Below are 25,242 nucleotides of genomic sequence, written 5' to 3'. Positions count from 1 at the left end.
TTCCCCTTTGAAAGATGCTGCCCCTCCCATTTTTCAAAGTCCTCCCAAGCATAAGTAGAAATGGAACCAGATGTAGAATGTTCTCTGTATAGGGCGATTCTACTAATCAGAGACAAACTCTTAGGAGACAGACAAGATCCTATAAATCATGAGGTACCCCAGGCTCTGACCCTGGGGACAGGGATTAGATCCTGGGCAGCCAATAGGATGTGAGAAGCCCTGGGGGTTTCTCTTTTACCTGGCCCCATAGCCCCAGCCTTGGGAAAATGCCCTCAGTGCAGTAAAGCTTCCCAGACCTGCTTGGGACCCAAGGAGCTACAGGACCACAAACGGGACCCTATTCTTCCTCTCCTCCTTCTCCTCCCTCTCTCCAGGAGAGTTCAGAGCACAGCCTGGGGAGGTCTGGACAAGTTCCAGCAAGTTCCCAGAGCTCTGGGGGATTCAGAGCACTGCTTTTGACCCTTACCATGACAACTGCAAAACAGGAGCCCTGTGACCAGAGAGGGCTTTCACTTTGCCAGCAGAAGCAAGGGCATTCCCACTGTAGGATGCTAACCTCCCCTCTTCCAGGTCCCGCCTGTAGCTTACAACACCCTTGCTCCTGGGAACTGTAGTTCTAGGAGCCTCCGTGGCTCCAAAACCTTCCACCACTCCCCCACTGTCCTAGGGAATTAATCCTGGGAGGGTTCACAACGAAGCACTTAGCCTGCACTGGAGGCTCTGGTCCACCAATCTCCCATCTACTCCAGTACCACACCTCGATTCACTCACCCACATGGCATTTATTATCCCACTGGCTCATTCTCGGAAGCTTCAGGCTGACCCAGCCCCAGAGTCACTATTTCTTCCTCCCTCCCACAGCTCCACTGTACAGATAGAGCAGTCCTATCAGAACCCTCAGCCCCACCCCTACCCCAAGGTGACTAGTCAAAGGTAAAATTGCCTGCAGATACCATTACTGGAGGGCTGGGCCAGAGGAATTGTGTTTATCCTAAACACTGTCAAGAGTATGTGGGGAGCTCATCCCGCTAAAATCAATCAGAGGGGCTCCATGCCAGCAAAATGCCATCAGAGGCAGGACTATCCTGGACAAGCCCCTCGGGCAGCACCTGCTGTTGCCCTAGGCTAGGCCTCACCTGGAGGCAGGGACAGTAGGCGAATCCACAGTATTATACAGGTCTAGAGTGGGTTTCTAGCAGAAGCAAGGGACACGGCTAGGCTGACTACCATGAGAGGAAAATAACCTGGGCCCCCTCAACTGCCTGGGTGGCCACTGGCAGATAAACCTGTTGGGGTCTGAGAAGGAAGAGGCCAACAAAACCCAGTCCCAGGATTTTCATAAGCATGGACAGGCAAGGCTTAACTCCAAGAATCCTCTTGGAGGGGTCCATTGCCAGTGAGATTCTGAAGAAAAAGGGCACCATGGTAGCCTGTAGGGGTCTTGTTCACAGGACTGTAAACTGAGACTACAAACAAAGCCTCTCTCATCCTTCACATCCCCCTGGATGGGTGTGGAAGACTCTCTCTCTCTCTCTCAGCTGTGCAGAAAGCCAGCAGCCCTTCAGCTAGCCCAGAGCCTAGCCAGGCAGAGAGTACAGTGAGACCCTCTGCTGGGAGGTGGGAGGCTCAGCACATAGGGACACAGCTGCAAGCCACACTGCCTGGCTGGAGTGGGGGATCAGGAAAGAAAGCAGCAGTTCAATTGTTAGCTTCCAGCTCTCAGTGAGGGACCTGTAGAAGACCAGGTAAGGGAAGAGCCTTGCTTCATGCTAGGCCTACCCTGCTATGTATGACCTTGGTTCCTTGTCCCTTGTCCCTAGGTAATGGTTGTTGTCTGTCCTTCCCAGCCTAGAGGTACTGCTCAGGAGCTCCCTGGGAAGCTGCATGTGCTTTGAGGGTGGGGGCCTTGTTTTTCCCTGAGCGAGCTCCCTCGGGAGGCTGCTGCTGTTTAAAGGCCCTGGAGAGGTTCCCAGGCAGCTGGGGCTTGTGGGGAGTGCCAGAGCAAGCATAGCCCAGTGGGTATGCTGTGATACTAGGGGTGGAGGGCCCTGGTGGAGGACAGCAAGGGGGCATGGGGCATTTTGTACCATTTGCCGGGTGTCCAGACTTCCCTTTCCCCCTGGGACTCTCTCTGCTGGTCCTTCTCTCTCTGGGGGTGGCTCCAAGCAAACAGCCTACCTGCCCAGGGATGAGTCCCTTTCCTTGTGGAGAAGTTGGCCCCTCCTGAGGGACCAAAGCCACATCCAGCAAGGTAAACACCTCCCAGGCCCAGAGTACCTTCCCTTCCCCTTCAGCCCTGCCAGCTCAGCACTGCCTGTTCTGAGGACCTTCTGATCAATACATGACTTCACAGAGCCTGATGCCTTGCCGGCACCATGACAGTCCTCAGGGAGGTCGCTTCCGGGACTGCTGCCCATCCATGCCCCCTGGCTGACCTCTGTTGCACAGCAGAGTGCTGGCAACTAGTCCTCCGGCAAAATTTAACCCCGGTATTAATTGGGAGCACTGGCTAGTCTATGCCTGCCCCACACACAGGCTGCCATAACTCCAAAGAACATGGAAAGCCTAATCTAACAGGCTTGCACTGACAGAAGGTGGATTCACCTCAGGTTTTCTAAGTCTCCACCGAGCACCGTCTACTGGAACTTTGTGCCACTAGAAGACGGCTGTTCTATAGTCTAAGCTTTCCAGTAGGGTGGCCACTAGCCTGTGTAGCTATTGAGCGTGAGAAACCGGCTCCAGCCAGGGATGTAGCTCGGTTGATAACAGTGCTTGTCTTGTGTGCAAAAAAGCACTAGTCACAAACCAAACTGGGCCTGGTGACACACGCCTACAACCCCAACACCTGGGAGGAAAAATAAAAGAACTAAATGAATATTACTTTGATTCTTAAATCAGTTGAAACTTAGAAGCAGCCATATTGGATGGCAGTTTTCCACCGAGCTTAACAGCCATTCCTCAGTGGGGGTGACCTAGCAAGCGCCACTCAGAAAGACCGAGGCTGGGCGCTGGTTAACTACGCCCAGGAACTCATTTTAGACTTCCTAGGATCTGCATATGGCTGGCTGGGTGGTGAGTAGGCGCTCAACCCGTGTGGACAGAGATCTTGAAGAGTTTTTCAAGCCTGCCAGAGGGCTCTGCACCTCCACACACACTGAGTATCCACTCATTGCCAAGCATTGTGGGGTGCACCTTGGTAAGGAACCCATCATAAAGTTAAGGTTGTGCTCCAGCAGGACTTATGCTGGCTTCCCCCACTCTCTATTGGTCTGGGCTAAGCACATCATCCTCCCGGCCCCAGCACTCCCCCAGTTGATACAGGGGCTTCTTTCTGGAGTGTGTGGGGCTGTGAGGGCAAGTGTTCATGGCTGAGGGAGACTGTGCAGGGAAGAATAAGAGCAAGCAGCATTAGGAAGCAAGCCTCACACTCTGTGCAGGCGGCTGTTTCCGGTGCAGACTCAGATTCTCACCAAAGCTTCGCCGTTTGGTGGTTTCTCACTAAGGAAGTTTGGGGTAAAAATAGCCCTGAAGGGACTCGATTCCAGCTACTTACAGGGTAGTCACTGCCTGGTTAAGATATAAAAAAAGGAGGAACAGACTTACTATAAGCCATATAGACTTTAAATCTCAATGCATTGTGCAGTGGGAGATGAGCTTTGGATCCAGAGCCCCTGAAATGGAGGAACCTCTCTACACACGATCCAGGTTTCCTGGTGATATGGCCCTGTGCACTCCTTGGCCTGACTTCTAGCCTACACTTCAGGATGGGTTGTTAAAAAATATTGGTACCAATACTTTTGGCAGCTGCTTCACAAAACCTCCCTCTTAGAAAACCACTCGCTATGCCCAGGCCCATTGGCAGTTAAGCCTGATGGTCAAGGGCAGGACACCTGGGCCCCATTGTAAGACCTGGTGCTCTCCTGAAGCCATCTAAGGGCATTATCTGCCCTCCTAGTCTTACTACAGCTGGCGTCCACGGGGACCAGGAACTGGGACTTATCTCTGCATTCGGTACCAACACTAAAGCCATATGCTGGGGACCTCTGGCAGCTGCTTCTTAGCCCCTGCAGTGTTCTGAGAAACCTCTCTGCAAGGTCTTGTAGAGGATTCTCACAGCCTGATGCAGCCCGATGCCAGGTACCCACATCCCCTACAGAGGCCCCCTGGGCCTCTAGTGCAGGCTGACCATCCAATACCACCACCACCACCACCACCACCACCACCACCACCACCACCACCACCACCACCACCACCACCACCACCACCACCGCCACCGTCACTAGCAGCAGCCTTTTCAGCAAACACTTGTCAGAACTCTGCTGTGCACCCTGGAGCCATACAAGCCTCCAGGTCTCTCCAGCATCAAGGATTCATTCTGACAAAGGAGTAGCTTTAAGTTAAATCCCTTAGCCACTGCCTCTAACCAGTGGGGTAGTTCTTATTTTTTTGCAGGGGGAACCTACCAGAGATGGAGCCTTGTAAAATGTCTGCTGGGGAATCAACACTTCACCTTTAGGAAAGAGGCGTGGGGAACACTCTGTCTGGTCCCCCACCCACACTCGCATCCAGAGGAGGAACCAAGGGTGAACCAAGGAACCTCTGTGGGTGAACAAAATGGGCCTGGTGCACGCTGAAGCCACTCTTACAGCCAAGCCTCAGGCAGACACCATGCAGCACACCGTGCTACCCACAATGCACCGGCTCTCCTCTGTCACACACATGCACACACACTCACCCCTGCACCGGGAGGGAGCCGGGGCCCGGCCCGCGGGCGCCCCGCGCCGACCCCTCCAGCCCCACACTCACCTAGAAGTTGCACAGTCCGCGGTCCCGCCCTGGCGCCCCCGGAGGCTGGAGCCCAGCTCGCGGCGGCCGCAGCGAGCGACTCCGGGCAGGGATCAGCCGGCGCCGAACAAAGGCTGTGAGCAGGCAGCGGGCGCCGCCTGCATCCCCGCTCCGCGCCGGGGCGGCGGCAGCGGCGGCGGCGCGGGGGCCCCGGGCGGCTCCGGCGCCCGCTCGCTGCGCGCTGCCCGCTCCGAGGGCGCTCCGGCTCCCGCGCTCCCGCTCGCTGCCGTCCGCCACCGCCGCCGCTGTCCGGCTACCGCACCGCACACATCAATTATTCATCGCCCGTCTCCAGCTTCCCGGGCAAAGCCAATCACAGGCGGAGGTTCCGCTAATGGGGCCGCCGCCGCCGCCGAGGAGGCAGCCAGCCGCGCGCCCGGGCGCAAGCGACAGCCCTTCGGGGACGGGGACGGGGACCGGGGGCGCGCGGGGGGGCGGGGGCGCACTGGGCGCGCAGGAGAAACTTCCCACGGCCGGCTGCGCTGCGCCGCGCTCCCGGACCCCGCGGGCGTGACCACCCAGCCTGCGTGCCGCCGCGTGGGGCCGGGGGCTCCGGGGAAGCCGGGCGCGCGGCGACGGGGGGGAGGGGAGGGAGGAGGAGCGCGGGAGGACGATGAAAGGCGAGCGGCCCTGTGTCGGCGTCTCCGGGGAGCCCTCCCCGCCCCGCGAGCCGGGCGCCCGCACCCCCGCCCCGCAGCCCGCAGCCCGCAGCCCGCAGCCCGCAGCCCGCACTCACTCGCGTGCGCAGCCCGCCAGCCCAGCCACTTCACTGCGAGGGACTAGTGACTGGGGATCGGAGGCAGCTCACATTTCAAACTTGCACGCAGGGGTGGTGCTGGTGCACGCCGCCGCTAGAGCGAACGCACGACCCGACGAGTGCAGCTCCAGCCTCCGGGCGGGGGCGGCGACCAGGCCCCTCTCCCTCCCCCGCCCGGGCAATTAATTGGAAGCAACACTTGTGAGAGTGGGGCTCCTGGCGCGCTGTCGCCCGAGGGGGCCTCTGGGAAGGCGCTGGCGGTGGTTGACTCCGGGTGCCTTTCGCCCCCGAATCTTCCCAAGTGGTCATGCTAATGAGGGTCCTTAGCGGGGCCCCGGTGGCCTCTGTCGGGTAAGGGGCGGGGCAGGCTGGGGACATCCAGTTACAACCAGGGTTTAAAAGGGATTTCTGGACGGGTTAGAGGGGACGGAGATCAGGAGCTTGACATCTTTTTTTCCTCCCTCCATAGGGGTTCCCTGTAGGCCCTGGCATTCCTCGAACGCCGGGTCCAGGGTAGGTGGACTGGCGCACGTACGCTCTGGTTTTCCGACTTTGGGGAGTTCCTGTGCTCCGCAGCCAGCGGCAGGAGGGAAATCGGAGGCGGCAGTTGTGCACAGCCCCGCCCCTGCTCCCGGTGCTGCTGTCTTCCTGACTCTGCATCCTGTGGTGGCCGCGGCCTCTTCCTTCCAGCCAGTAGTGGTAGGGGCTCCAGGCTTTCAACCTATGCTTGTCCCTCCCATTCCTCTGCCCCATAGGCACCGCTGGAAACCCATTAGTTGTCCAGCCCAAAGAGGTCGGCTCCCCTCCCTCCTTTTAGGGTTCTACCCACCTAGATCACTCACTAGGGAGAGACTGTTTTATCGCACCCCCCCAAGACCCGCCCACTCACCAGTGAAAGTTGTTTGAATGAGCTCCTAACTGCCTCAATTAGTAAAGTAGGAAAGGCAGGTCACTCACCCTCAAGAAAGACAGCCAAGAGCGGCTTTAAACTCTCTGCATTTGATAGGGATCTCACCAGCTTGGGGGAACTGACCCCTTTCGCCTTTGAGGGTCCTTCTTATGGCACACGCTCCTCCAGTATGAGTTCCTGACTTGCGCCCTCAGCGTTTCTGATTGACTTGCTGAGGGCCGCAGAAGTGGCAAGACAAATCACTTATCTAGATACTAGGCTCTTGCTCCTTGTTTGACAGAAGTCGTTAGCAGGCTCTAATCCCACCCACTGCCACTTGAAATATCACTTTTGGGATGGCATTTGGAAATGCAGTTGTCATGGGCTTTCCCTCCCAGGAGCTCACTAAATGGATTAATTCCTACTTTATAACTGGCTTTCTTTTTGCACAAGAACCAGCTTCTGCAAGTGAAATTAATTGGCATCTCCTTCCTGGAGGAACCTTGGGGCAGTGCTGGGGGATGAACTGTGCACACATTTCAGGGGGTTCACTTTCACCTCCTCCTGTATTCTAATGGCTTCTTTGAACACATTCGTTTACTCAGTGGGAGATTTATTGAGACCCTGGCCCTCCAAACATCCCCACAGAGTTTGGGGGCTCCAAGAAACTATGTGAAGACTCTTCCACTGCTCAGCATAGCCAGTTGACAGGGCAGGACACTTTGGCCCACATTTCAGAAGCAAGCATGGAGACATATGTACCTAAGACCTACTTTGTGGTGTCAGGCTGACCTAACAATATCAGGGCTCAAGTCTCCATTAACCAGAATCCAAGCACTAAATAACCAGAAAGCCCCCACCCCTAAAGTTTTGTACAATGACAGTTTACAATTCTCATCTGATTCTTAGGGCCTTTTCAGCTGCCAAGGGCTTACACACACACAGTAGCAGAAAGAACTAACTTTGCAAAGATAATCCTGGGGCAGGAGAGATGGCTCAGAGGTTAAAAGAGGTTTATTGCTCTTGCAGAAGACCAGAATTCTGTTCTCAGTACCCACATGGCAGCTCACCATCATCTGAAACTCCAGTTTTAGGGAAATCCAACAACCTCTTCTAGTCCGAGGGCACCGGGCACACAAGTGGAACATGGACATACAAGCTGGCAAACATATTCACACATTACACACACACACACACACACACACACACACACACACACACACACACACTATACATATTTTGAAGAAAGATAATTCCTGCAGGTTGAGTGAAAATTCAGGCTGGAACTGAGCAAAGTTTACACCTTAGGGGCGGGAACTTGGTGAAACCCTTTAGAAATTATAGACAGCTTCCAGTCGTTTAGCCTCCTACTTCCTCTTAGTTCTCCTAGGGACCCACTTCTGAAGCACCAGAGGATAGAATTAATATGCAAGATTCAGGGTTTTCCAAGGTAACCCAAAAAGTAAATACTCTTCACTAGCATATTTACATACTTAAGAAAACAAATTGTTTTCAAGCACCCATTCATCAGTCCAAACTGGCCCCTTTCACTTGCTAATTTCTAGGCTCTCTTCTCTGGAATCAAATCCCTCAAGGCCCTCATGGTTAGCAGCCTTTTTAGGATTGCGGCTTGGAGTCTACAGAAATGCCGGCACTCCACACACTGTCTTCTTTAGAAGGGCTTTCCCTGACTTACTCCAAGTTCCACATCTCTAACTTCCAAAGACTTGCTCAAAAGCTCGGGGCCCACAGCCACTGCTCCAACCCCACCCCACCCCACCCCGCCGCGCTCGCCTTGATAAGGATCTACAAAAAGAGGCCGCAGACAAAGGCATCCTACGACTCCACTCACTGACGCTCAGCAGCTCTCTGAGTGACCTCCGCAAGCCCCCACACCCGCCTCCCCCGGACCACGGGGGGGGGGGTGACTTGAGAGGAAGAAAAAAGCAAGAAGAAAGAAAAGGCGAGCTGTAGCCCCATGCTGTGGCTCCTTGATGAATGTCCGCCAGGCTCCGGAGGCCTGACGAAGGATCAATAGCGGGTGGCTTTTCTCGCGGGGTCTGAACTCCTGTCGTGGGCCTTAGTGAAGAGGAGCCGCCAATAAATACAGTGCTGTGGCATGGTTGGCTGGCTCCGGTGTGGGCTTTATCCTACGGTGCGCCAGTCAGTGGGGAGCCCGCCCTCTGCAGGACCCGCTAGAGAGGAGGGGTGGGAAGGGAGATTATGTAGCCAGAACATCACAGTCCCAAGCTTGGGTCAAAGGAGGGACTTCCTCCAGCTCATCGATGAGCTAGAATCAGTTCCAATAAGAAAAGGAACCAAGGCATCTACCTGGGATGCATGTGACCCGGATTTCAAAGGTGGTTCCAAGCTGGGTCACCTCCCTCTTACAGCTTTGCTTTTTTTTTTTTTTTTTTTTTTTTTTTGGTAGTGGGAGGCCTAGGGGCCCAAAGGTCATTAGAAAGTTAGGAAGGAAGACAGGCAGGCAGGCAGGCAAGCAAGCTAAGTGGGCAGGCAGGCCTGTCATGCACAAGCCAAACTCCCAAGACCAGGGAAGGCAGATCAATGAACCTTGATGTGGCTCAGATTCTGGGCATTGGGTTCTGAGACCCAGGGAAGGAGCAGACTTCTAACTCAGGCAGTTTGCTGATTCGGCAGGAATGACCAAGGATTCTGAGGACCTAGAGAGATGTCACTGCTGTGTACTCAGGCACTCAGTGGGAAGGTGAACAGGGAGATTCCCAAGTGGATGTGCACCTGGAGCACGGAGAAGATCAAGAGGGGACAGAAAGGAATGTTGTTCTGGATCACCCATAAAGAGACTGGGTCACAGGGCACCAGGCACACAGACAACTAAGGATCAAATGACAGCACTGAGTGTGAGTCACCTCCTGGGCTCTGCCTCTAGGAACCACCGATCCTGACGCTCTGTCTCCTTTTGCATGGTCAGGACATAAAGGACACATCCTTGTAGGATGATGTTTCCTCTGCCGTTCTCCTTCCTGAGCACTGTCGAGTCCTTCTTAATCTTGAAGATGAAAGGCACAGGTAAGGTTTGACCAATATGGGAGCCTAGAAGTTCGCCTATACCAGGGACACAGTGCAGGGTACCAGGCCTGGCTCCCCCTCTATTCTTAGACATGGCCATTGAATGCTTGCTGGATGCTTGTAGGTTTCAGCACGTCCTGAGCACTAACTTATAGCATCCTTACTGCCCTGGATCGGGAGTTATTATCTACCACATGGAAGGTAGAATGGTCATAAGCTGGCCAGGAGAAGTTTGGGAAGCATCTAAGCTACTTCTAACCTTGATACATCCTTAACATGCTACACATTAAACTGTCTGGCATGAGATGCCTAGACTCAGCACTGATGGTGCCTACCCTGGGCCACAGAGCCAGCATAGTGTGCAGAACTCTTACATTGCTCCTAGAGTTTCTCTTTTTAAAGCCCAACGTTTGTATATTTGGCCTACTTGCTGTTGACAGGGGTGGCTCCACCTGAGATAACACGGGAAGGAGACCTCATTAGCTCCCTCCTCCCATCATAGTATCCCCTGCCCCTTCCTGGAATCACCCCACCTCCTCACCCACCCCCCACACCCAGCATGGCTCCTCAGCCCAGACCAGGCAGCCTTCTCAGAACCCTGCATTTGGCTTCTGCCCAAATCCTATAATCATTTCATTTTGAAAATAACACCAGCTCCTGTCCCTCACCTCCACTCAGCATGTCCAAGAAACCCTACAATTTCCAGGTTATTGGAGATCCAGGAAAGCTTTCTGCAGGGCTGGAAGTGGTGGGGAAGTAAGGTGGGGATTTAGGAGCAAGCTCAGAATGGCTCCACCAGTCTTAGGGAACTGCTTGCCTTGCCCCCTACCTGCTCAGCTGGCAAGGGGGCCAGACTCAGGCTCTGTACCCATGAGGGTTCCTCAACAGGATTGATGCCGCTGGGAAAGCTAACCTGCCAGGGTGGGAGCTGCCTGGAGGGGAAGCAAGAAGCCAGTTGCTGTGCTCCTGGACTCCCTGAGGCACTCAGGAGGCAGAGGTTTAAGAGTTGAGCACTGGACATGCTAGCCAGGCTTTCAGAGTCTACTGGACACCCTCTTCAAGCGGGTGAGACCACCCAATGGCAGGTCCTAGTGAAAACCCAAGAAGACAGTTAAGACAGATTGAGAAGTCATGGTATTGGGGTGAACTGTATGCTTCCCCAAAGGCTGAAGTCCCCAGGACCTGTGAAGGAAACCCTATTTAGAAACAGACTTTGCCGAAGATGGAGTTAAGATGAGGTCATGAGTGTGGGCCCTGGTCCAGCATGGCTAGTGTCCTTGAGAACATTTGGGACATTTGGATACAACAAGCAGACATGTGTACCCTCTTCAAGGAGGAGTGGGAAGGGCCATGGAGGCGTCAGAAGCTGCAGTGGTTTCGTAAAACCAGCTAAGGCACTTCCAGCAGCTTGGAGGGCCCTCCTTCCCTGGCACTTACATAGGGGCTTGACAGGCCCCACATGTTGGTGGTCTTGGGTCTTCTGGTCCCCTCAAACTATGAGACAGTTAATGCACACCATTGTGGTACATGGCTTTGGGGCCTTTGGCTGCTGGGAAAACTAACCTGAGGTGATCCCTTTGAAATCTAAGTCACAGCCCACTGTGATTCCAGAGGTTCTAGCTGACTCAGTCCTGACTATGGCTCATGAGGTGGGTCCCAGGCCCTGTGGCCAGTCATTGCTCTACACCTTTCTCTTCCTGGTGCCTCTGTTGACCTTCCAGATGCTGCAGCCTCCAGATGCCCTCCTGCTTCAGACTCCAGAGTTTTCTATCCTGACTTTGCTACCTCTTGCAGGTTCTCTCTTCCCTGGAGGACCTTCCTCAACCACACTGTCCCACACTACGATCCTTCTCGCCTCACCCTGTGTTTCTTTTCTATCTTAGCTTTGTCACTCTGATGTTTCAAGTATTTATTTTGTTTGATTCTGTCTCTCTGGCTAAAAGGCAAGTTCTTTGTCAACTGGGACTGTTGTCTGGTACGAGTTGTTTGGACAGTATCTAGAACATGCTCTACGAGATGCTTAATAAATAGTTTCTGTACAAAGGAAACAGAACAGCTGCCTGAATTAATGAGGGAGTGAAGAAATGAACCAGTGTACGCTGACTAATCACAGGCTCCAGAGATCCGCATGTCCTAGCTACCTGTGCCTGCCTATCCAGGGACTGGGTTGCCAGCCTGCTGTTTGGCAGAATACAAGCTGTTTCCCGGGGAGGAAGTCTGTTTGAACAGGAAGCTCAGACTGGCCAACAAAAAGGGCCGGAAAGTAGTGGATACATGCCACAGGAGTCAGGCCTCTAATGAATCTTTTCCCATTGCTAGAGTTGCTTTTGAAGGGGTGGGTACAGAGGCAGTTGAGCCGTCCATGCCACAGCAGTCCTGGGAGGTTTATTGCGTCTCCCAGGACACAGACCTGATGAAGGTTTCCAGATGGCTCCAGGTCTAGACCCACATAAGTTCTTTGGAGCTGGAAATGCAATTTCCTTTCCTGCCAGAGTAGTCTGTCTGTCTGCTGTCTGTCTGCTTGTGTTACTGAACACTTCCCAGTCTATGAGAGGCAGCCTGAGGGATATAACCTACTTTGCACAGGACAAAAGTAAGGTTCGGATAGGGAAAGGACTTGATGTTACAATGAGCACTGGTCAGGCTGGGGATCAGGCAAGGCTGCAACCTAGGTCAGCAACTTACCTTTCTAAATGAGGAAGCAGAAGCTCAGAGAGGTTCAGGGGCTGCTTTCTATCTCACAGCAAGTTAGCAGCCAGGGGAAGTTCTGCAGCCTTGAGTCATCTTTCCTAGCCCTGCGCTTTTTGCAAGACCATGAAGAGGGCAGGGGACTTCCTGGGCATGATGGTGACTTGTCATCTAGGTGTGTAAGTTGAGGATGGCAATGGGGTGGGGTTGTGGGACTAGAAGTGGGGACAATAAGGACCTGTCCTTTAGGCTTAGTTTTTGAAGGCCTTGCTGGTTGGGGTGCAAGAGAAGGAGAGAGCAGCAGTGATCTGAGTATGGGAGCATGCCCTGACACCTCAGTGTTCCATTCAGAAGTTTCAGAACTCTGTAGGCCCATGAGCTTTGCCAGGAATCTGTACCTAGTGCCATCCTTCCCATTTCTCCCTGTCTGGAGTGAGAAGGGGCTGCCTATTTCTTACCAGTCCCATTTCCCACAGCGGTTCAGGTGAGCCAGCAAACAGCTTCTTCCTCTCCCCAGTGTGATCCCAGATGTCCCCCACCTCCAGAGGTTCTGGACGTGAGCAGACAGGCCATGCAGGAATGTCTGTCTGGGCAAAATCTGAAGGTGGCCGCCAGGGCAGGGCAAGGAGTAGGAGGCTTGATGTTGAAATCAGGCTCCTTGGAGCTGAGCTCAGCCAAGCAGCAGATGTCTGACAGGGAGAAAACTCTGTGGACCTGCTGGGGGACCAAGGGCAGGTCACCATCCTTCTCTGGGTCTTGGTTTCTTTCCACCACCAGTGAATTAGCTAGTGTGGATTCTGTACCTCTCTTATTAGGACACCGGCTTTCCTAAGTCTGGCTGGGAAAGCCCCAAGAAGGAAAGCAGTCAGCCCATTGGGGTGACCTTGCTCATCTTCTGGGAAGGTGGCACCGGGCCAGGCAAGAGACCCTCATTACACATCATGCTGCAAAGACCAAGAAGCCACCTCTAAATAGAAGACATACCATACTTCTTTGCCTTTTTGTCTCCTGGAGCTATTACCAAGGCTCTAATTCTCTTAGACTAGGTACTCCATAAAGGCAGGAGCTCTGTTTTGTTCACTGCTGCATTCCTGATGAATCTGTGCCTGGACCAAGACAGGTGCTGGACAAATGCTCATTGGATGACTAATGGAGAGCTACCAACTTATTGGCTTACTGGTAGAATTTCAGTTCTACCCTTTACTGTCTATATTCTATGACTGTCCTATAAATGACGTGTTATCATTTTTAGAATTAAAAATGCATAATCAATGTCCATTTTAATTAATAGAACCTAAAGGAAAGACCCCTCCTTTTCTGAAAAGAGCTATATACCATATTCAGAACCAGGAACTTGGGTATCAGGGATGAAACAATTTCTCCACACCAGCTGAGTTTCAGAGGCCTGGCATATTGGCGGCCCAGGGTGAGGTGTAGCCAGGTAAGATGCTGGAGAGCTGCCCTCTATCCTTCCCAGCTACCACCCCAGTACAGCCTTGTTCCCATCCCTAAACTGTGTTTTCTGCCTCTGGTCCTAGCTTGCTCTTACTGGCTAAGGCTTCTAAAAGGCAAAGCTGACCATGTCACCCTTCTAAACATTGAGCTTGCTTTCTATGGTAGCCAGGACTAAGTTCCAAGGTCTAGCTTCTTAGACTGGCACTCATGGCCTTAGATGATGTTGGCCTTGGCTTTTGTCTGGTGCTTGCTGTGGGACCTGTTCATATGGGCTCAAGTTTACCCCTTTATTAGTGTCACTGCTCTCCCCACATGCTAGTTGATGTGCTGGGCAGCAGCTGGTGCCAACATGGAGGTGGATAGGTCACGCAGGAGTAGGGGGCTGTGGAGACTCTCAGCCTCTGTCTACCAAGCTCTGGGATGTTCCAGGGGTAGAGGAACAATGAGTCCCTGCCAGTAGCCCAGGCTGTCAAAGAGGCCTCATCTCTGGACCACTGTGGTCTGGGGATGCTATTGTCTAGGCGCTGTGTCCCTCTAGAATGTGTGTGTCCCACTAGAAATCTGCTATCTAGCACGAGACTATGAAGAGGCGAGAGGTGAGAGGTGAGAGGTGAGAAGTAGAAGGTGAGAAGGTCCTGAGGCTACACCCTCAGGAAGGAGTTGATTTCCCAGATGAAGTGGCTTGAGGAAGCACTGTCATTCCTCCTATCAAGAAAGGATGCAGGAAGAAGATGCTAGCAGATATCAGAGGACCTCACCAGGCCCATATCAGCTGGCACTTTGATCTTGGACTTGCCAGCCTCTGTGCTGTAAGCTGTAGATTTCTGTTGTCTATAATGTGCTCAGGTCGAAGTGTTTTGTGGTAGCATGTTACGCACCGCCTGCTCTCTGCTTCGGTTTACTCAGAGGGCATGTGCAGTGTGGCAGCCCTGGGATCCAAGCCACTGCTGTTGAATGCTCTGGAGCAATGAGAGCCCACACCCGCCTCAGGTTCCAGACAGACCTGGGAGCATGGTATGTAATTGAATTTGGCCTAATTAACTCATTGAGCCGAGGAACAACCATTGCTGACAGAGCCCTGGGTGTCATGGGTGGCTGGAAATCAGGAGCCAAGAGAGAGCACCAGATCCTCCAGACAACCACATCCTCAGAACCCTTAACTCCTCAGGTGCTAGGAGCCCCAGAGGTAGGTGACTGATCCTGTCATACCAAAGATGTTCGAGGCTCTGGGTGATACAGTGACGAGATTGGAACCCTCACTCTTTGTGCTCAGGGCCCCTTGCCCATATGCTCCCCTCTGCCTGGGATGTTGTTCTCATTCTCCTCTTACTTGGGGACATCCGAGGTAGGGTGACATTCTCAAGCAAGCCTTCCTACGTTCTCAGCCATGAGCTAGCTGCCTTCACTGTCCTTTGAAGAGGCATCATTAGAGATCTTGCTGGAGATGTTCTCAGCCCATAGTGTTCTGTGTCCAGCACAGGGTCAGGCACAGAGGCCTGTAAGGGTGGAGGAGACCCCACTTCAAGGCCAAGAGCTCAGGGCTTCAGATATGAGCCCTCAACTTGAGGCGATGAAGACAAGGCTCAGGGTCTTATATTTGCAAAGAAAGCCAGAACTGTATGGGTCTGGGCCTGCCTCAGCTTCCATGCCCACTCCCTGAGGTCAAGTGAAAGAACAGGCTGATTTAAGTGGAGACTGCATCATCCAAGGCAACTGATATATAGGTTTGGGTCAGGAGATCTGAGCCAGTGGCCCACTTATCTCGGTCGGGAAGCGGCACTCCTGCCTATTTCAACCTCCCTCTTCTAGGCATCCCTCTTCCTCCTTCAGGGACACAGCCTGAGCTGAGACTCCAGTGTGCCTGGGTGTGAGTTCTAGTCCTGCCATTTACTACTTAGGGATGTCCAGCAGGTCACTCATCTCCCTGAGTCCCAGCTTAAGATTTTTGTAAGGAGCAAAGGGGAGAATGCGTGCGCCGTGTTTGCCCAGCGTCCACAGCACGCGGAAGAGTCAATACATCTGCTCCCTAGCTGCTTAGTGCATAGGCTGACCAGTCCCTGTCTGAAGTGCCTGGCACCAGAGGTATCTCAGAATTTCTAGGTTTAGGAGACAGTAAAATAGGTGCATAGACGTATCCTGGGAAGGGGACCTAAGTATCAGTAAATTAATTTCCGAATCACAGGCACCTTATGTGCAAATAGTCTGAAGGAGGAATTTAATAACAGTGTGCTCGTTGTTAAAAATTTAAAGACAGGGGTTTATATAGATCTGGCTAACCTCGGGGTATAGCTGAGAATGACTCTTTGTATTCCTAATTTTCCTATCTCTACTGGCCGAGTGTCAGGATGGCAGGTGTGTGCCACCAAGTTTGGTTTTATGAAGTTCAAACCCAGGGCTTTGTGCATGCCAGGCACGTATTCTACCAACCAAACTACATCCCTGATCCTGCACTGGGTTTTGACTGTGACCCGTCTCATGGAGTTGGGAGTGGAATTTTCCATCCTGAGCATCAACAGTGAGGCACGGTGTTGAAGACTGTAATTCCAGGATTTGGGAAAGTGGTACTAGGAGGACCAGTAGGAGTTATGAGGCCAGCCTGGATTATATGAAATCTTGACTTAAAAAAACTTTAAAAGCAGATAAGCAACTCCCTTAAAGGATTGTTAAAGGGGCAGGAAGAAAAATAGTGACAGCCATTATGGTGTCAGTTTGGTCCTTCAAGGGTCAGGGATGCTGGTCAGACTATGGTTCACTCTGTGCTGGTCTCTTCTCAGATCAGAAAGGAGTTGGGCCAGTGACCCTCACAAACTCTTTGAACTCCAACGCTCACGTCAGAGAGTAACAGAAGCAAAGAAACCCAAGGCCAACAAGTACACTCAGTATGTCATCTCCAGCAAGACACCGCTCTCCTGCCCAACCTACTTGCCACTCAGGGCCTCCTCTCTCACAGGGGAGTCTTGCTGGTGGGTGGAGAGCAGTGTCCTGTACCTGCTCTGTCTTGGTCAAAGAACAGAGTACTCCTACAGAATCCCATTTGATCTTCTATAAAAACAACCCACAGGAGGAGGGGTCATAGTATATTAATTATACTATATTAATTATATTATATTATATATTATATTAGAGGAGATGCAGGGTGGTGATGTTAAGTCTTCTAAAGATGCACAGCAGCAAGGACTGGGGCTGTGTGCCCTGGCACAATGTGTGCTTAGTAAGTTTGATGCTCTAGGTTTGAACTTCTGCACCAGTAAGTAGATGGATATAGTTACATCTCAAAAGCAGGCAAGCAGACGCCAAGCCTAGGGCAGCAGCACTGCTATGAGATTTCCCTCGGGTGGACCCTCCTTGTCCTACCCTTGCTACTCAAGTTTAAGTCCAGTGGCTGCACACTGCTCACCAAGAATCAACCTTCAACTTCATTGGAGTGGCCAGGACATGGCCTTAGATAATAGATGGCTGACAACAAGAGAAATGCCCGCCTCCTTGTAGAATCTGAAGTCCTAGCAGTTCTGGTGGTTGTGTGTGTGTGTGTGTGTGTGTGTGTGTGTGTGTGTGTGTGTGTGTGTTATGTACGGTACCCTGTTGCTCACTGCACAAGGATACCCATTTCAGGGGCTGGTGTTCTGATCTTCAGCGCACTTCTGGAACCTTCACTTGAGATGCCATCTTTGGGTTACTTGCTTGCCTTAGTAGCAGGAATTCCACATATAGCTAAGGAGTGCTTCCCTTTCAAGGGAAGAGATTGGGATGAAATGCTTAAAACTAACTGTGGTCCAATGTGGCCTCCAAATGCTGGGGCTCAGCATCCTGCTTCCATATTCTAAGGGATAGCCTCTCTTCTCTTTTCCTCCATGCGTCATAGGAAAAGCCAGACACGCAGGCTAGCCTCAGAAGGGAGACACTCGAATCTCTCTCCAGGAATCACAAAGTTGCCTCTGTTCACACAAGGGGACTCAAGGATGCCTGGACATCCTCACACCCTGGCCTCTGGGATTCCAAACATCTGGGGCACATGTGAGAGGGGGATGAGGGCCATGAAGAAAAGCAAGGAAATAGGACTACATGCTAGCTATGATACTATGGTTGAGGGCGTTCAGGAACAGGCAGAGCTAAACAGCAGTGGGCTTCCCAAGGGTTACGCCTCAGTCAGAGAACAGATGCGATGGTGACTTCAAGGTGGGGCATAGCTGAGCCAATAAGGCCAAAGTGGCAGAGAGCTGAGTCCTGGGAGTTGCAGGACAAAGAAGACAAAGAAGATGAGATTAAGATGGGAGGGCAGAGGTGGAAAAGGAAATAGAGAAGAAAAGAGGAAGGGGCATGGAGAGGAGGAGGGACGGAGGGAGGGAGGGACAGGGAGAGAGAGGAGGGTTCTCTTGGAAGCCCCAGGATCCAGGAAATGGAGCCTCCCCTGGCAACTCCAACATGAGAGTAGCATACCCAGAGGATGTAGTCACCTAGTTTTGTCTTGACCCAGCCCGTCTCCAGCCACTTGACCCTGAGCATTGGACTTCACTCCTGTGAGCTTCAGTTTCCTTATCCAGAAAAGGGAAGCATTGCATTGTGAGCTGCTACAGCGGAATGGTGGACGGCTGTGCTTTCCCCTCCCCACAACCATCTCATGCATGCCCTTTGGTGCCGACCTAGTCCAGGTTAGCTTCTCGATGGCTGGCTGGCTGGCAGGAGCTTCTACATGGCCCCTAACTCTATCCTACCCAGGCCATGTGGCTCTCCTGGCATTGTATCCCTCCTAAGCGTGTTCCCGCCTCATCCCGGTGTGTGAGCTCTTCGAAGGTGCAGACAACGACAGGGCACACGGGTGCTTACATTGCAGGGGTGAATTCGGCTTATTTTTTTTTCGGCAGCAAGTTTCTGCTGACTATAATTACGAGGCAGTTTGAAAGGCAGGCTCCTAGTAATTCCTGTTTCCTGACAGAGACAATAGTCTCTCTTCATTCCAAACAGGTGAGACTGGGTCCTCTGGAATTCCCTGCAAGGAGTCCAGCCCCTGGGCAGTGTTCCCCAGCTGGCCAGCCTCAACAAGCCACCATGTTCCTAGGAAGGTAATGAGGCATCTGTTAACGACAAACCATCAGCCGGAGCTCTGTTGTTATAGCAAAGGCACCTGCCATGCCAAGGTGGGCCTGCTCCCTTCCAGCCACCTGCCTGGCCACCACCCGGTCCCCAGAGAGGAAATTATCACTATGCAGAGCTTCCACAGCAAAACACAAACACCTGGTTGCCTGGGCAGCACCTTGCCAGGGTGACAGGATCCAGATGTCCCTTGAGAGATAGTGGGGTTGCCACGGAAACAGGATGGCTGCCTCTCTAGCTGAGAGACCTGGATTCTAGATGTACTGGACCCCAAGCTGAGAGAATCGAGGTGATTTTTCATAAAGCTGTGTCAGTAGATTTCCAGCCTGGACCACAAAGCAGAGTCCTGGGCAGTGTTATAAGTTATACGTTTATAAGTGATGAGTACTCTGGTGTCCAGTGTCTTGGGAGATGCTGTCTTGCGTGGCACACTTTGTACCTAAAGTCTGGGGCTTCAGGATAAGGGCAGGGTCAGGTGGGGCTAGGCTGCTGCATCAGCCTGATCCTGCGGCCTGACCTGGACCCCTGCCCTGGGTTTTCCTCGCTTTGCTTTCTCATTCTGAGCTTTAAGTGTCCTGTGAACAACCCTGGCTCAGAAGCCACTGGGACCTGATGAACATCACTGGGAAGTGGCAAAAGAGGGGCTAAGGTCCCTGGGCCAGCATCTAGTGTCTAGGACCTAGTTTCTAAGCATCACTGTGCACATGCCAAGCTGGGCAGCTCAGCTGGGGAGAAGGCAGAGGTGGCACAGGGGCACTTCCTCTTAGACACAGTGACTGATCCCGGGGAGGGAGCGAGAAGAGGTGGGGCCAGGGAACCAGCGAGCCAGCCAGCCGAGGTTATCTACACCCTCTTCTGCACTGGCTTCTTCCTTCTGTTCCTCAGTTGTAAAGGACTACCTATGCTGAGTCTCACTCCCCTCCCTTCCACCATCCCTTGCCTTGCTATCCCTGTGTCCACTTGCCAAGTCCCTGCAATGGGCTGGGTGGGATTGTGATGTCCAGCCTCAAGATTAATAACACCAACTTGGCACAGCACCAGGCAAGAGCTCAATAAGTAACGCTACTGTCGCCCTGCTTCCAATCCTGAGTTCTGAGAATGTTGCTGGGAGCCCCTGTTGAGATGGAGCTCTTGCCTATGGCAAAGACTGGGACTGTTGGTTCTGTCCTGCCTCCCATGCTAGGCTCAGCCTCCTGTTCATGAAGAGAGGAGATACACACTGAACTCCATGGAAACCATAGCCCAGGCCTTTCTGGACTTGGTGTCATATGTAGTGCCCACTTTATGCCTAGTGTTTAGCACCTCCAAACTCTAGATGGGTGCAGCTAGCATTTACGTTGCTTACAACCAATGCCAACAAGCCCTTTGCTCTTCAGCCCCCAGCTTTGTGCTCCCCTCGGGGAGGCTAGGTACCCCAGGAGACTGGATGCCAGTGTGCTTGGTAAAATTGTCAACACATAGCTATCGCCAGACAGCAGGCTCTGTTCTAAGCACCCTGTGCAGGCTGATCAGCTCAAATCCCGTGACCTCAAATACACACAAGGTTGGTGACTTTTCCAAGGTTACACAGCTTGTCAGTGGGGGCTGGGGAGCATTCCAAGCCAGGCAGACTGCTCCTGAGCCTGCATGTTTAACTGTTACTCTTCTCTATGCACTAGGTTAATGACTGATGTCAATTGGGACAGCCTAGCCTCTGTCCCTCAAAGGACCCCAAAGATGGGAAAGTGTTTAACTCACAGCAGAGTCCGATTGCTGCCATGTTCAAGAAAGTGAGTCCACCTGGATAGCTTGAGTCACTCTCATTTTATATTATTTATTACTCATTTGTAGCCCAGGTTGGCCTTGAACTTGGTATCTTCCAGCTGGCCCATATTCCTTGGTCTTTTCATTTATTGTACTTCTCTGTGTATATGTGAGGGTGTATACACATATGCATTTGGAGGTCAGAGGACAACATGTAGCAGTTGGTTTTCTCCATGTAGGCTCCAAGGGTAGAGCTCAGGCTGAGTGACAGGCACCTGTACCCACTCAGCTGTCTTGCCTGATAACCACTGTTTGCTCCCTTTCCTTCTCCAGATCTCTCTCTCTCTCTCTCTCTCTCTCTCTCTCTCTCTCTGTGTGTGTGTGTGTGTGTGTGTGTGTGTGTGTGTGTGTGTGTCTAGGATCTCACTATGTAGCCCTGTTGAAACTCTCTACACAGATCAAGCTGGTCTCAAACTCATAAAGATCTATCTCCCTGCCTCTGCCTCCTGAGTGCTGGGATTAAAAGTGTCTGCCACCCCGTTTTCTTCTTTTTTTAAAAATCAGTCTCTCTCTCTCTCTCTCTCTCTCTCTCTCTCTCTCTCTCTCTCTCTCTCTCTCTCGGTCTTTGCATTTCACCTCATTTGAGAAACTGGAATCCAACAAGCTTCCTGGTTTCTCTCTGTCTTGGTCGCCCATCTTATGATAGAAACACTTGGATTACAGATAAATGTTGCTCTGCCCATCTCTATGTGGCTTCTGGGGATTAGAACTCAGGTATTCGTGCTTTCTTAGCAAGCAACACCCCTGAGCCATCATCTCCTCAGTCCCCCTCCTTTTTGAGACAGGGTCTCATACAACCCAGGTTGGCCTCAATCAAGTCTTTATGTTCCTGAGCCTGGCTCTGAACTCCTGAACTTCCTGAGCTGGCATCCCAAAAGGCTGGGATTACAGGTTTCACCACCACAACCAGCACACATTCCTGCTTGAATCACAAATCTGTCTCATATTAGTTAACCTTTCTAAACTCAACCCGTTCACCTACACCAGGCAATGGATGCAAGTGGCTGGGATCAGGACAAGGGATGAGTGACGGCTACCCACTGATCTCAGGTTTGCTGTGTTATGGCTGAAAGGGGATATAAACTAGATTTTCTCCTAATCCAGATGCCCTTTCCTGACCTGCCCTGGCTGTAAATCTAAACAGGCAAGATAGATAATAACTGCTGATTCTTGTCTGCTTCTTCCAGAAGGTATTTACAAGGCTGCCGACTTGCAACACTTGCAGAGAAAGTTCCCATACCAACTTGCCCACTTCCTGGCAAACCCTGGATCCATTTCACCTTCCTGTCCTGGAGCCCTGAGAATCCCTCCTCTTGGTGAGAACACTAAGGCTACCTGAAGGCCAAAGCCCTGGCTTACTTGATCCTCTTACCTGGTCTTCCTTTTTATCATTATTGGCTGTGGTTGGCTTTATTAAGCCATACCTCCTTGGGATACCAGGGGACATCAGAGGGGGGACTGTTTCAGCAGGACCTCTGTCCTGAGGGCTGGTATAGAAAAGGGTCATCTGCAGGGTGACAGTGCTTTTGGTCCTGCTTTCCCAGAGCAATGTTCTAGCTTCTCGGGCCCCTTGCATTCCGCAGAGAAGCAAAGATGGCCTGGCTGGAGCTCAGGTCCTACTTCTATCCCGGATATCCATTGAACGTGTTTCTTCCTTAAAGCCTGCCTTGGGGATTCTTGGAGTGGGACCTGCAGACTGGTGAAGAGCTGTGGCGGGTGTGGCACTCCGGTCACCCCTCACCCCTCACCCACAGAACAGAAGCATTCATTTATTTCAAACCTCAAGAGAGCCTGGGCTCGTTCTCTCTCTCTCTCTCTCTCTCTCTCTCTCTCTCTCTCTCTCTCTCTCTCTCTCTCTCTCCGGCCTGTGCTTACACTGGGATCGGCGCTGGAATCCCACCAGTCCTTTCCTGTTTGGTATTGTTCATGCTGAGGAGTACTTGGCGTCCCCTGACTCTTGGACCCATGAAATGGTGCAGATGCCTAAGATGGCAGGGGAACTTGAGGCTGGATGGAACAAATGTCCAGTAAGATGTCATCATCCACAGGCCATGACCTACAGGATGGCTCATAGGGTCCCAGGTCCCCACGAGAAAACTATTGTTCAACTGGGACTCAGGAAGTGGCTTTCACTGCCTTGACAGTTTCTGAATGTGGCAAGGGGTGGCTACTCCACTGTAGGTAGGGATAAACAGTTCTCTTAAGTAGTGGCATCTAGTTCTTTTTTTTACAATCTCTGGGTAGAAGCCATATGAATAAAGCAAAACTCTCAGTATGCACTCATAATATGGCTAGATCGGAGCCTGTCCAGGCGGTGGGAAGCTGCAGGGGACTGTGGCAGGGAGAGATTGCATAATGGGCTCTGTGAGTGCCTTGTCTGCTCCCGGCTACAAAGCACACGCACTGACCTAGGATGTGGTTTTGCCCCCAGGCAGAGCTACCTGTGTGTTGGAAGGTTGGCCCATCCTCCCTATCCTCTAACCCAGACAGCCCTCAACTAAGGGATGAAGGGTCAGTACTTCTTCTGCAGCTCCAAACTGGTGAGGGTGAGGGGTGAGTTCTCCTGCCTAACAGAGTTGCTGGCAGGTTGAGCCCCAGGAGCCCACAGCAGCCACGACGCCTAACAGCCACACTTTGTTGAGGCCTCTCCTTCCCACCTATGCTCTTACTTCTCCCATCATGCTTTCTGGTTCCCCTAACCCAATGCCAAGAAGCAAAGCACAGTGGGATGTTCACTGCAGGATCGGCATTTGGGAGGACCCACGTCAGATACGCACCATGTGGCAGGAAGCCTTCAGTAGACATGACCTCCCCCACCACACACATCCTTGATCCCTTCCCCTCTACTCACAGCCCCCAGTGCTTGGACTTCTACTGAGAAAGTTTTGAATCACCTGGTAGGGTCGCAGACACAGACACAGAGGCAGACACCTCCTACCGTGGGCGGATGCCCTCATCCCCTCCCTATCCCCTTCGGCCTCTATGTTTGGATGGGCCTAATAAGTAGACACCTTGCTGAGCCCCAGGCAGCCCTGGCCTTGCACAAGTCTCTGTTGTAGGGTGGGGGCTATGAGCTAATTCTGTGAGAGGCAGGAAGCACAGCCTTCTGACAAGAAGAGGCCTGTCCCCTTAGGCTCTAGGGGCATCAACGCAGGCTGCCTGTATAGAGAAACAGCTGAGCTGCCTAGGAGTTGTTTCTGTTCTTGACACCCCTAACAACTCAATGAGCTTAGAAGGAACTCACCAGAACACAGAGGAAACAGAGGGAAAGGTCACACATCCACCTCTTTTGTAGTAGATAGATTTTGTAAGTCAATATTTTGGGACAGTGCCTATTTTCTGTGTCTAGTGTACTCATGGGCAGCTTCTGTACCTAGTTACTCATATATACACTCTGTCTCTTTCTCTCTGCCTGTCTCTGTCTCTCTGTCTCTGTCTCTCTCTGTCTCTGTCTCTGTCTCTCTCTCTCATGTGTGTGCATGTGCACACACTGTGCCATATTCCTAAATAAATAAATACAATCTGCTCACTCTATATAATGCTACTTATGCAGATGTTTTCAGGACTGACCACCTAGTGTTGGATGGCCATTCGGGATGCTCTTCCTTGGTAAAGCTGACTGTTGCTAAAAGGTTAACCTGATGACACCCTAGGCATTTCCACATAGCCACTGTGGCCACGGAGGGACTCAGCCCTTTCTCTGAGTCGGATGCTCTTCCCACATCTGCCTGCTTTCTGACACAGCTCTACCTCTTCTCCAAAGTGAGGTTTTAATACTGTAGGTATCATTCAACTGCCACCTCCAAATTCCTTAGTCTGGGAATGCTGGCCCCACAAGTTTCCTCTCCCTGTCCCTTTCTTGAAGAACAGTGCAAGGTTACAGGAGCCTGGGTCACATCCCCCAGCAAAGTGGGGATTGGGGGAAGCAGGGCCATTGCCCCAGGACAACCTGTGTTTCTGGGTCATGCAGGTTCATTCGGAAGGAAGGATAGCTTCCTGGGGCCCAAATTTGATTCTCTTGTAAGCAAATTCTGTCGCTAGCACTGAGAACCATGGGGTTGGAGTCTGTCTGGCCCTCTCAGAGCCTTGGTTTCCTCCTCTGGAAATGGGTGTGCCAACAACAGAGCCCCAGTGACCTCTCCCATGGCACAGAGAACACAGGTTTGGGCCACTACGTGTATCTGATGATTAGTCAGTTCCCAAAGGCTGGCAGTAAAATCCAGAACCATTTCCATGAGATCTGGCCTGGGAGAGGCAGAAGGTCCTGCGCAAGGAAGGAAGCCAAGCCCTCCCCCACAGCCCAGCTCTGCAGAGAGTTCACGTGGGGGTGGGGGTGGTGTCCAGGAGGAAGTCTGTCCCTGGCCTTGAGAAGGTGCCCCGGCCTGCCAGGCGGCTGGTTTTCAAGGACAAGGTCTTGCCTTCCTGCTATCTCTGGGGGAACTGGCAGCTGCTAACAAATCCCCTGCAATTTGCACCCCACCAATCCTGCTTGCTCACTGGACGGCCGAGAGCCGTTTTTCACGGGAGCTGCACACAGCTTTGTCTTAGGGAGACAGCTCTGCTGGGTGTCCCTGAATGGTGCTATTTGTCCTCCATGCTGAAGGGAAGGCAGCTGAGTGCTCTGTTGGGGTGGGCAGAGGCAGAGAGGGTGGAGAAAAGCTATGGG

General features: G+C 52.4%; 2 protein-coding genes, 1 long non-coding RNA gene and 1 pseudogene across 24 annotated transcripts in view; 2 read left to right on the top strand and 2 right to left on the bottom strand.

The window, feature by feature from the left end:
- Positions 1-25,242, bottom strand: part of Zmiz1 (zinc finger, MIZ-type containing 1) — a 205,277-nt gene that overhangs the window by 54,022 nt on the left and 126,013 nt on the right. For 4 of the 20 annotated variants that reach the window (XM_087588565.1, XM_087588569.1, XM_087588567.1 and 1 more), the window contains exon 1: positions 5,582-5,723. The exons of 12 other annotated variants lie outside the window; for them this stretch is intronic. The gene's annotated coding sequence lies outside the window, so the exon portion shown is untranslated. Of the gene's footprint in view, positions 1-4,806; positions 5,237-5,581; positions 5,724-25,242 lie in introns of those variants that run through there. 4 more of the 20 variants (XM_087588566.1, XM_087588570.1, XM_087588568.1 and 1 more) reach the window with 1 other exon arrangement.
- On the top strand, positions 4,663-8,616 carry LOC148000347 (uncharacterized). Of its 2 annotated transcripts, XM_087589492.1 has the most exons (3): positions 4,663-5,953; positions 6,072-6,301; positions 8,057-8,616. In XM_087589492.1, the coding sequence occupies exon 1, from the start codon at positions 4,669-4,671 to the stop codon at positions 5,626-5,628; it is 960 nt and encodes a 319-aa protein (XP_087445618.1). In that variant the 5' UTR covers positions 4,663-4,668; the 3' UTR covers positions 5,629-5,953; positions 6,072-6,301; positions 8,057-8,616. The 2 variants fall into 2 exon arrangements, with proteins under 2 accessions (XP_087445618.1, XP_087445617.1); XM_087589491.1 differs by having other exon boundaries at positions 4,663-6,301.
- LOC148000346 (uncharacterized) lies at positions 9,031-11,581 on the bottom strand (annotated as a pseudogene). The gene has a single exon (XR_015640142.1). The product of XR_015640142.1 is annotated as an uncharacterized LOC148000346 (transcript).
- LOC148000345 (uncharacterized) lies at positions 21,764-24,110 on the top strand. The gene is made up of 2 exons (XR_015640154.1): positions 21,764-21,892; positions 22,160-24,110. It is a non-coding gene; the product is annotated as an uncharacterized LOC148000345 (long non-coding RNA).

The sequence above is a fragment of the Rattus norvegicus genome, chromosome 16, assembly GCF_021556685.1.
Source record: "Rattus norvegicus strain SHRSP/BbbUtx chromosome 16, alternate assembly SHRSP_T2T, whole genome shotgun sequence".
NCBI lineage: Eukaryota > Metazoa > Chordata > Mammalia > Rodentia > Muridae > Rattus > Rattus norvegicus.
Note: the sequence above shows the minus strand (reverse complement) of the source record. Positions and strands in the feature narration are given on the sequence as shown.